General features: G+C 35.9%; 1 protein-coding gene across 3 annotated transcripts in view; it reads right to left on the bottom strand.

The window, feature by feature from the left end:
• The window catches only part of LOC137390047 (sarcolemmal membrane-associated protein-like), a 28062-nt gene extending 16252 nt beyond the window's left edge, over positions 1–11810 (bottom strand). For all 3 annotated transcript variants that reach the window (XM_068076284.1, XM_068076285.1, XM_068076286.1), the window contains exons 1-7: positions 11714–11810; positions 7762–7995; positions 5534–5681; positions 4624–4690; positions 4165–4417; positions 3261–3401; positions 8–145 (exon numbers count right to left, since the gene is read on the bottom strand). In XM_068076284.1, the coding sequence (XP_067932385.1) occupies positions 8–145; positions 3261–3401; positions 4165–4417; positions 4624–4690; positions 5534–5681; positions 7762–7971 (957 nt within the window). In that variant the 5' untranslated portion in view covers positions 7972–7995; positions 11714–11810. The remainder of the gene's footprint in view (positions 1–7; positions 146–3260; positions 3402–4164; positions 4418–4623; positions 4691–5533; positions 5682–7761; positions 7996–11713) is intronic.
• Positions 11811–12362: the final 552 nt, after the last annotated feature.

The raw sequence follows: 12362 nt of genomic DNA, 5'->3' as shown, positions 1-12362 counted from the left end.
ACATTACCTGAAGTTGGTTTGAGAGTTCTAAGTGTTCTAGAACTTTCTTTTCATATTTTTCTGTCAGCTCAGAAAACTGACTTTGACCTTCTTCATGCACAGCCTTTAGGTGTTTGCACTCATTCTCCGCATTGGCAAGAGATCTCTGCAAGACAAGACACCGTCAAACTGCTGACTAGGATATGAGAGAGCAAGTCTCGAATGTAACCGACTTTTAGCAGGAATTATAATTTGTCAATTAAAGAGCACTATTCACCAAGCATATCGCACCATGACTCGTAGTTTGTATGAGTCATGGTACCAAGCATATCGTACCATGACTCGTAGTTTGTATGAGAAATGGTACTAAGCATATCGTACCATGACTCGTACAGTTTGCTCCGAGTGATTAGCTGTCATGGACAAAGTTCCTATGTATGATCGATGCTTAAAGATTGACTTGCAACAAAATTCACATTACAATTATTTGGTAACAAAAGATTCACCATGTTTTACTCTGCTGTGTTGTAGGTACAAAATATGTGGAAATGTGATTACAAGCTCCTAAAAGCTCAAAAACGAACAGTTAATCGCAGCCATCACGAAAACGCCGTAGATTAGATTTTCTTTCCAAACTGGCTCAAATGGGATGTAGTTGAACACGATGGCTTCTGTTTACACTTTCATGCAACCTCGTTCGTTGAAATATTTTGACAAATATACTCCACGCATTTAATAAAACCATGTCTATTGTCCTTACACATCTATTTCATCATCATTGTAATGCTGTCACTTGGAGCCCTGATATCTCAAAACCTACAGTAAAAATTCGTTCAATTTTTTAACCTTAGCTCGAAGGAGTGCATAATCAGCCTCTGATAAACATGACAAGTCTGTTGGTCACCTGTGATGATCGAAAAATGCTGAAAAAATTGTTCGCGCTATTTGACAGAAAGTATGGGTCACATGATCAGATTACGACTAGATGATTAGGCCAAACTGAAGCGAAACTGTAAAGTAGCGAGCATCTATATTTGATAAGAATTTTCCAGTAGAACCCGAAGTGTTTGTCATAAATTAGTGCTATGAGACGTTTCATATTGAGCCTTTTTATTGGCCTTTCAATTGGACACGTGATAACATCACGTGTCAAAACAATAACCACAATATTTGAGTATGTCATTGAAATAGATTCCAAACTACGGCGTTTTCGTGATGGCTGCGATTAACTGTTCGTTTTTGAGCTTTTAAGCGGTTGTAATCACATTTCCACATACTTTGCACCTACAACACAGCAGAGTAAGACATGGTGAACCTTTTGATACCACATAACTGTACAGACGGTTCCCTACTTACGAACGAGTTAAGTTCCGAACGATTGTTCGTAAAGTGAATTTGTTCGTAAGTTGCTTCAGTGCTATATTTTGTATTATAATTTATGTTTAAGGCCTATATAAGTATATTGAAAGTTTATATAAGTATGTTTAAGGCTTGTATAAATAACCTGTATTGGTTTGTACTGAAAAAAAATTTAATAAAATAGAGAGAATACTGTGGTGGACGCCGGGCCATGACACTGCATTTCGTATTTATTGTATGTGTTGTCCTTTTTTATTATATCGTTGTTTTAATCGTTATGCTATCACTTATCGTTGTTGTCTTTTTTGTATTTGTTGTCCTTTTATTATATAGTTGTTTCACTTGTTATGCTATTGTTATATCTAATATACCGTCATAACACTATCACTTATCGTCACTTATATTGTTGTCATACCAACGCGCTAGCGGTCCTATTTATTCACCTTGTTAGCCGGTGTTCTTACCGTTTACCGTTAGCCGGAACGGTTGATATTATTGCATATAAATGAGCGCGCTCATTTAGTTGAGCAGAGCAGATAGCCGTACGCTCCTCGGCTAGTGAAATTTCCTTCGCTAATAAAAAGCTGAATGAAACTACACGCACTCTCTTCTCTTTATTTATTAGTCTAGATCGTGCCAAGTAAAGGCTGGCAAATTCCTTTACAATACGTACAGTAAAAATAAAAATTATTTGCGCACTGGAGATACTTTCAGGCACTTATGCACTGCAACGAACTGGGCAGAGGAAAGTGGATGCTGGGTGGTGCTTCTGAGTAGTGCCTCTTTCTGCCGCTAATACGTCGGTAACACCGTCGGTATTAGCGGCGGACATACGCCCAGACCTGTTCATATGTACCGTTGTTCGTAACTCGAATGTTAGTAAGTAGGGGACCGTCTATAATGTGAATTTTGTTGCAAGTCAATCTTTAACAAGAAAATATTGTAAAATCAGTTTTAATTCCAATTTACAAAGCGAATTCGTTCATATTCTCAGTCGGTCAGTCAAGTTGTTCTCAGTTAGTCTAGAGATCAGCTGACCAGTAAAACTGCTGCAAACATTCAATTAGAAAGTGAATATATATTGCAATTAACCGCTCACAGGCTAACGAGCTTATGATGTGGATAAAAAGAAGACAAACTATAGCATGAGTTCACAAGATTCATTCTTACTACTAAACACACAGGTAGCGGTCTAAGGTTAGTAAAATATAGTTAAACCTCTTGATATGTGTTTTTTTGTTCAGAGATCGGTCTCGTTAAAACTGTTATACATATATGTTGAAAGAGATATTTCTGTAAGAATACACTAATTGGTATAATTTGTTCCACAGGGCAACACCTAAGAAAAACTCTTAATTAATATAGTAAGTGATTACACTGAAATTAAAATAAATAAAATATACAAAAAAAACTAGACGTAAAAAGAAAATTACATGTGCAAGAAACCTGAAATAAAATGACAAACGATAAAAAATGGTTTTTTTATTGTTATATTACAAGAAGCGCAGGTCCAGAAGTAAAGTTGGTGATAAAGATATGCGACATAGCTTAGACTAGGTAAAGTTTGGCTAAACTTAATTGACATATTTTTTATTATCGCTAATTTTTTACCATTTCATTTTCAACTTTTACCAACAACTTCACGTTCACTTACAAAACCTGCCATATTTTTAGAAAACTTAAAATTTCATTTAATGAAAATTACATGTGGAGTCAAATATTCACTAGAATTTTACCTTGTAAGTCGAAAAATTCTTAAGTTGAGGCAATCGTAAGAAGAGATTCCAGTATATAGGAATATTGATGCATACTATTTTAGAAAGTGGAATCAATGTTTAATGTTGTAATACATGTAAAGAGTGTGATATCTACATAATACTCCTTCCACAAAGAATTACCACAATTTCAAACATCAAACATACTTCAACATCAGAGAGGTCTTGAATGGCTGCAATCTTCTCTTCGATGACCTTGCGTAAAGACTCCTTGCTACTGTTCTCGTATTCTATTCGCTCCTCTTCCATGGCGACTATCTGTTGCTGCAGCCCGCTCTCTGTTTGCGCCTGCGTATACAACTATACCATCACTCCCTATGCTGTTAAAACCCTCCTCAAAAGCAGCAACAGCCGCAACTGCAAACGCCTAGTGAATTGGTAAGTTACAATATCTCAAGAAATAATATCTTTTACTTCAACTGATCTGAAATGGACACCACAAGTTCTGAACGCAATAAGATAATATAAGATAAAATAAATATGTTATCAAGTGAATGGTAATAGAAAAGTCGACTGGCCTGTCTGATACCCAGCACTGTCTGATACCCAGCACTGTCTGATACCCAGCACTGTCTGATACCCAGCACTGTCTGATACCCAGCACTGTCTGATACCCAGCACTGTCTGATACCCAGCACTGTCTGATACCCAGCACTGTCTGATACAGCAAAGATCATGATTTCTATATCCACTGAAACGGCCTGAGTGAAGCACAAACTCTTACAAACTATTGTAATATACCCTCCTTAACCTTTTCAGCCTAACAAACCTCTGACTGACTTCTATACAGAAAAAGATAAAGAACCATTCTTAAACCATAACTGTCACGTACAACTATTATCGTATTTGCTAGGTAAATCAGACACGCCGATTCCGATTTTGTACTCAAAATAATGATTGGTCCACTAACTTACAGAGTAATGAAAGCTTTTTTTACCGATTTACCTAGTAAATACGATTAAAGTTGTGCGTGACAGTTATGGTTCAACAATTTATTTATAACTAAATCATTTTAAAAAGACAAACTAAGAGAGCTACTCATAGAACTAACCTTGCTGAAAACGGATAGCTGGTTTTGGAGAACCTCTAGCTTAGACAAAAGCCGGTCTTCATTGATGAGTGCGTGCCAGCCAGACTCGCATGACTCATTGGTCGTGTGCAGTAGGTTTTGAAGGTGTGACATCTTCTCCTGGAGGACCTGCTCGCGATGAAGCGCCTCCTGGAGGTACTGAGAGAGCTGATACATTTCCTGTGAATGTACTGCAGTCATAGCGAGTGAACTAGTCTGGGTACTACCTGAAAACCTGTCAATAGAACAAACAGCAATATCAATTAGTGTATCCTACTTTGTTTCATCCAAATGAAGCCCTGAACACCTTTTAAATCAAACAAAGCCCTTGTTTTCAAGTGTGAACTATACAATTATACCGTCCATATACTACACAAATGACAATCTACAGATACATGTATTAAGAAAAAAATTCAATTGTAGTAGTAGGTGAGTATTTACCTTGGTCTAGCCTCAGTTCCATCTGCAAGGTATAGCGTTATAGAAGCCATGATGCAGCCATGAGTTACTAAAACAAGTAAATACTTGAAAGAATCATACCAAGAACTAAATCATTTTAGCAGCATCCATAAGGAAGTATATATAGAAGGTGATTGGCTGACACCAGCATTGCCATCAAATATCATCTGAGTAAATTGTAAGCTAGGTGGTTGCGATTTGCTGTCTACAACAGTAATATTCTTACTATAGAAAGTTTTGGAACTGAATACATTATAGAATAGCCTATACAAGAATAAATAAATAATATATAGTGCATCTGTTGTTTTTTAACTGTTGGTGAGCAGAAATACCAACAAACAAAAATGGTCAAACAGTAATGTCACTCAATGAAAAATGGTTAATTGCTAGAAATTGCTGAAGTGGCTGAAACAAACACCTCCAACTCAGCACTGTTGTCTTACTTGCGATAATTGTAGGCGAAATTTGCTGTTTGCACATGTGATTATTGCCAGGCTATTAGAAATAGCCAAACCACCTAAAGTACATAACGATAAAAACGAACTTATGCACAACGGCATCAGATAGAGAGAAATGAGATAAAAGATTGAACAGATAAAAGCAGGTAGCGCAACCAGTAAAATAATCTACGACAAATTAAGACCGAGCAGCTAGTCACACCATTCTCACTTCCGTTTCTAAAATGGCCGAGGTTTATCAGAACACAAGTGGATACCAGTTTCGACAGGTAAACTTGAAAGGCGAGTATAGTTGGTGACAGAAGAGTTTCAACAATTAAATTGAGGACTTTTGAGCCTTGACAAATGACAGCGAGTGAATCTAGGTTACAGATGTCTTTCATATCATACAAATAAGCAAGAGAGCTGGCTGACTGACCAATAGAAAGACTCACCACGTTTCGAGTTCTCCATGACATCCACACCAAACTGAATTATGTCTCCAGAGTAGATCTGATGAGGGTCACTTTCTTCTGAGCCCTTGCTCAGTCTTTGATTGTTAACAAACGTACCATTGCTGCTCTTTGTGTCTTGGAGGTAGAACTGTTCAAAGAAAAGACTGACCTAACCGGACGCTAATCAAATGAGAAACTCCAAAGTTAGATAGCATAAAACTAAATACACAAAGGTGTTTGCTCTGTAAGTCACATAAATACCAGCTGGCTGGAATGAACCAACATTTATGTTTCGACAATTACAGTAAATAAAATTCGACCCACATTTTAAAAAAGTTTTATTGAATAATTGTAAAACTGTTCAGTTAGAACTGCTGATCAAAGCATTGAAGGACATAAGACAGCAGTGAGCTTATCAAGTTATCCTTCTACTGAGGCGGTCTATGGACAGCTCAATGGACAGCTCTATGGACAGCTCTATGGACACTTGTAGCTGTGTTAAATGAAATCTTATGAATGATTCGATGAAAATGTTTATGACAGATAAACTATTGCAAGGGAACTGTAGGATGCCAAGTCTTAAGAACTGCACAACATCGTGGTAAATGCCATATCTGACCCAAAATGAAGTCAACTACGTGCCTATGTGAAAATGTTGGACATTTCTGCAATATAGTGGTACATATATATAAAAACTAGCTGTGCTACCCGGCGTTGCCCGGGTAATCTTCAGTTAGAAAATTTATTTGTATTTAACACGTTAAATACAAATAAGTTTTCTAACTGAAGATTACCCGGGCAACGCCGGGTAGCACAGCTAGTTTTTATATATATGTACCACTATATTGCAGAAATGTCCAACATTTTCACATAGGCACGTAGTTGACTTCATTTTGGGTCAGATATGGCATATGTATATAACATGTGCCATTCTAACTTTCAAACTTCGTGCCATGAGGAAAAGGTTTTGTGCAGGTCAAATAAATTACAAAAAATAAAACAACTGTAAAGGGTTTAGATATAAATGTGAAATAATTAGCAAGTAATAGCTAAATTAAGTCGGTTTTACTACGATTACAGTAAAGGATGATTCGGTAATGATACAATTATTACTAACTGGGAAAACAAAATAAAAATCCTGAATATGTTGAATTAGTAACAATACTCGTATAACATCCATGCACAAATTTAGCTATCGGCCTACGGCCAGCCATTTTACCGAAAAATGCCGATAAGGTTTCATGATATGTAATCAATATTTTTTCAATTTCAAACTCTATCTAAAACAGTTTTGTTACATATTTTATATGTCCAATATGTTAAAAAACACTGCCATGCAATAAATTCAATGTATCTATACTAAGTATACTTTGTGTGTTGATAAAGCGATGTGAAGCTACGATCGCTACGAAGCTCAAACGATCCTCTACAACGTTCCCATTACAAAACTATTACTTTCACCACCATCAGAGTGAGTGCTACTATTTTACTTATTTGTGTAATCACGAAATCTGAATCGGCTATAATGCCATCAACATAAGTAATAACCCGTTTCTAACTTGGAAGGTACTTACATAAAACTTACACAAAAAATGTTCGCTTTTTTGTAATTGAAATTCTTGCATAGAAGTGTGTGTTTGAAAAAGATTACTGTTCCACCAGAAGATATCCATCAAAACTTTGAATACGACGATACTATTATCTCTCGATACTAGTACAAATGTAAAAATGAGATATCGTACGTTGTCTGACTGAAAGGTGAGAGAATATCGAGGCTTTTCTCACGAATACAGTTTACTTGTCCGCGCTGGAAGAATATAGTAATTGAACCTTACGAAAAATATTTCTTAACAGGGGTGTCATAACGCGTAGCCGCATCTGTAAAATAATCAGCGTGCGCTAAAGCTATATCTATAGCCGGAATGCGTACCAACATATCAACACACATACGACATACTTTGAGAAATATATATATAGATACATACAATATACATGTATATTGACAGCACTCAATGTATTAAAACTGACGATTGGGCTAGCATGAAGCCAGTCTGCCATGACGACAGAAAGGGAAAATAGCAGCTTGTAATAACTACAACTTAACCCATTTCAACACTTTGGTTGCATAGATATATACATATATACATCTAGATCTACTCATGGCTACCTAGTAAGTATACCTAATTTTAGATGTAAACAAGAATGGTTAAATGAGAACGTGCACAAACCTTGTCATCTTCGAACCAGAGAAGGGCGTGATTCCGAGAGAGAACTTTACAGTCAAATATAGCATTAGTAGGGAGTGGATGAGCTCTCGCTACGGATCGACCGATCTTCACGGGATCCTGACAGTATATGTGCCGCTCTTGGAACGGGTGGGAATTGGGTCTGCTGGTGAAGACAACCAGCGGAGCCGCTGAGGACCTGTCCCCATCCATCCCTTACTCCTTCATGTAGAACAGCTAGTCAAAAAAAATAAATACATTTACTGCCTGTTAGTAGTGTGCATGAGATGAGCATTGATGTTCATCCCGCGTACCGTTTCAAGTTAGTCAACTTTCCACGCTTATCATGCAGAACTATTTAAACTAATGAAGTAAAAGCGGATTCCTTGTCTATGAAATATCCCAATTCATCGCATCAATGTCACCAACACGTACCAGCATAGTAAAGTCAGTAAACAAATCTATATACATACGAAAACAAGAAAGTACAAGTTGAAAATACAAGCTTTATTTCCTTCTTCACACACTCCAGATAGTACACTAAGTATTTGCCACAAGAAGCGGCTCAGCAAGTGTCAGGTACCATATACTGTTATCTTCTGATCAATTACAAACAACCCTTTCCAAATGATTTTATAGTCCCCCCCCCCCGTCATGGGCCGTAAAATCTGTTGCCCGCGGTAAGCAATGTCATGCCTGTACTGGCTTGTTCATGCAAGTTGAGAGACACCCTTCATGTTACTACAGCAAGTGGTGGATACACTATGCATCAAACTATTTATCGTAACTAGTACAGACACAAGTTATAGCAGTCTTTAAATTTTCACAATGTCAACAAATATAGTAATACTACAACTGCAAAAGCAACAGGTAATCAATCGATCAAAAGGTGATGGTTCTACTGAGTCAGACGATGTGTTGTACTATTTTTTACAAATCTTATCATTAAAATTTCGTTAAATTCAAAATGTTATTTAGAGGCTGATCTTGCGTTTATCATAGACAAGTTGCATGAAACGATTTTTATAGTTGACAAGTAAGCTAAAATCATTGTGTTAATGTGAAAACAACTAATGCGTAGTAAAAAGAACTAAATGGCAGCATATGCAATGCCAACAGATATGGCTCGACTTCATCCATACTATGGTAGCTATCGTCCTTCCACTACCAAAAAAAAAGTCAAGCGATCAGTTTTAGAATAAATATTTACATAACTATTTAAAACATATTAAGAATGTAAGATGTAACAAGAAACGCAGTTTATATTTTATTAACTTGAACTATGGTTCAAGAGGGCTATTCAACCATTGTTTTGTTCAACCATTGTTTTGTTCAACCATTGTTTTGTTCAACCATTGTTTTGCTCAACCAATTGTTTTGATTGGCGCTGTACAGAAGGTTCATTTGATAAACTTTTTTGCACAAGTGTATCACATATTCACCTTATTCTAGCCCGCAACAAATTTAAGACAATTAATAAAATATTTTACCGACATCTACATGTAACAATCTTGCTTATAAGCTGTACTAGTTGTCAGTGTGAAAATTCAGCCAAAGCAAAAAAGGTTGAATTTCTGACTACATATAATTGTTCATAAATAATGCTTCAAATTAATAATTATGCCCTCTATGTAAAAACTCCAAACACTGCGATTGATCTGTGAAGCGGTGTGCAAAAATTTGGGCTGCTGCGAAGAACAACTCAATACTGTTCTTGATGCGGCTTAGTATACCATGTTCTAGCATTTCACAAATTATAGATCATAAATAGAGTTGTTTGTGTTGCGAAAGTCTTTCACATTGATGCAATGGAGACAAACTTTAAACCCTAACTGTCAAGTACTTCAAAGTACCTTCAAAGTCATTAAGGCTTTTTTAAAGCGTTTCAGTATCTGTCTCGAAAACGACACAATCGGCATTACAAGCTCCGACCATTAATATGTGACGAAACCTAGTTTTTTCAGGAACAGAAGTTAGAGATGTTTACTCCGATTTAGAATAATAGAGATGGGTGTTTTAAAACTCATTATTATCTAAATCCAGCCTGTAAAATAATCTCAGTCTTTTATAAAAGGTATATAAACTATGTAAAATTGCTCTTAGCTTGTTACATGATGTTTAAATAGGCTGAACGCCGAGAAAAATGAGCTCAAAAAGCGCGGTTTTATCACAAGCTAGCGTTGTTATCAGGCTTTTTTGAGCTCATTTTTAAATATGCGATGTTAAATAGCATATCTACCTTTCAGAAAAGACAGATTATTTTTAAAGCTGAATTTAGATAATAATGGATTTTAAAACAACCATATCTATTATTCTAAATCGGTCTAAACATCCCTACTTAACTTCTGTTCCTAAAAAGCAAGGTTATGTCATGTATTTATGGGCGGAGCTCGTTGTGCCGATCAAGTTGTTTTCGAGACCAATATTAAAACGCTGTAAAAAAGCCTTCATTACTCTGAAAGTTAGGGGACCAATCTTTATTTTGAGTACAAAAACGGAATCCGCGTGTCTGATTTACCTAGCAAATACAATAAAAGTTGTACATGACAGTTATGGTTTAAGGTAAACCGTTTGCTTCCATCTGCTGAAATACTGTTGGCGAATGAGAGGCATAAAAGCTTGAAAGGCACCATGCCTACATCTATCATAAATTGTTATTTCCCACGACATCAAGAACCAAAGCTTTGCTTTTTAGACATTCAACCATTTTATTCACTGTTTCAGGAGTGACCGTTATTCAAGGGTTTCCGTTACAATATATTTGGGAAGCTTATCATATGCACTTTAGAAATAACAATTAGGACTTACTTTGTTTGCCTCTGAAGCAATACTGGAAATCCCCATGAAACTGATTTTTTAGTGACCTCATTTAACAATTATTACTTCTTACTTACTACAGAACATGTGTAATGCAGTATATATGATATTTTACGCTAAAATCTTCTGCAGACTTGTCTCAGCATCATTGAAAGGTTCTAAAGGATTATTAAAAGGTTTTTCCATTTCATAGAAAAAAGATTTGAACCACTAAAAATTGAGGGGCAATTTACATGTGTTTAATTATTGATGCTCAAATATGCTATTGTTACTCCATTTTTAATAGCTTGTATTTCAGCCAACTTCACTCGACTTTCTAAATATTACACACTCTTCTGTATGAAAAAGTTTTCATTGTTATGGTTTGAGTTCACGGCGACAGCTTTAGAACTTTGCTGAAAAACCCAGTTCTGTTCATACCATGAAAGTATAAATAGAGAAATAAATACCATAGAGAAATAAATCTAAGAATTGACCATAGTAGCCTAGGTTGCAACGTAATAATTAAATAAGGACATGTAAAATTTAACCTCACTTGCGCCCTGCAGAAGCTTTTATAATGGATACACTCAAATAGCGTTATAAACTGAACGACTCACTCATCCCTCTGTCAACTAAATATCGTATAATTGACTGCAGTAGCACTAGCTTTTCGCCGGTTCCTTATAAATATAGAAGTCGACCACGAAGTTTTTCAAGCAATAGGAACGGCTCGACATTTTTACACGCTTGAATACAAAAAGCCGCATTAACTGCCTGACCTAACTAAGCATAACACACACTTTTGACAAAATATTTTATTACAGAAGTGAATTTTTAAATGAGCCAAGCTACTTCTTCATATTGAACAATAATGTGGACATGGTGCCAACCTAGGCTGCAAAGGAACGGGTGTTCAATTCGGCTAATCATAGTTGGTGAATAATAAAACATCTTAAGAACAATTGCCCCATTCTTTGCAGCAGCTATACCATCCTGTAAACTCCAAACATGGTTTTATTGAGACTGGATATAACTGAAGCTCAGAAAGCAGTGTTAGAACTATTGCATTTGGAATCCATATAAAAATAATTTGAAATTAATTATGAAAATGCTTCCTACGTAATCTAAGTACACTTCAGTCATAAAAAGCCCTCACCGTTTCATTTTCGCACAAACTAAGCAGCGAGGAAGTCAAATCACTAATTACAATTAAATGATCACTAAATATTTGAACATCTAGAAAACTATTTTCGGTACATCTGTTGTAGCTCGGACTGCAGCAAAATAAGGAGTGGTATATTATATTGAAAATAATGTTAAATTAAAACATGTTTACAGTTTTAAAGATAAGAGAATCAATATTTTTTTATTTTATCAATAAATTTTTTAAACATATTTGGGTGTGTCACAGACGTATATATCATTTGAAAAGATTAGTAATTATTATCTTTAATGTCCAATGTCATAATCATAGATGTATTATATACAGTAGTTTTAATAGCGCACTTACGTTTTTTATATTAGCTGTGCTCCGTGCGTACGTACACGCTATAAAAGCGTCTACGTTCAAGCTCGTTCACCATAGCAAAAGTAACGTATAATGGTTTTTGTTATGTTTGAAAATATAGCATGTGCATTCAAGTAATAACTTTGAAAATTATTAAAACGAGAAAATATTTGCTACCAAATGCGAAACTATCGATTGCACTCAACGATGAAGCGATGACTTTCTCAGAAAGAAGTTGTCTACTCCTTGTCACATGAAACCATCCTTGCCGGGTTCGTTTGCAGTGAGAGAACCACCT

The sequence above is a fragment of the Watersipora subatra genome, chromosome 3 (assembly GCF_963576615.1).
Source record: "Watersipora subatra chromosome 3, tzWatSuba1.1, whole genome shotgun sequence".
Taxonomy (NCBI): Eukaryota; Metazoa; Bryozoa; class Gymnolaemata; order Cheilostomatida; family Watersiporidae; genus Watersipora; species Watersipora subatra.
This window is presented reverse-complemented; position numbering and strand designations above follow the sequence as displayed.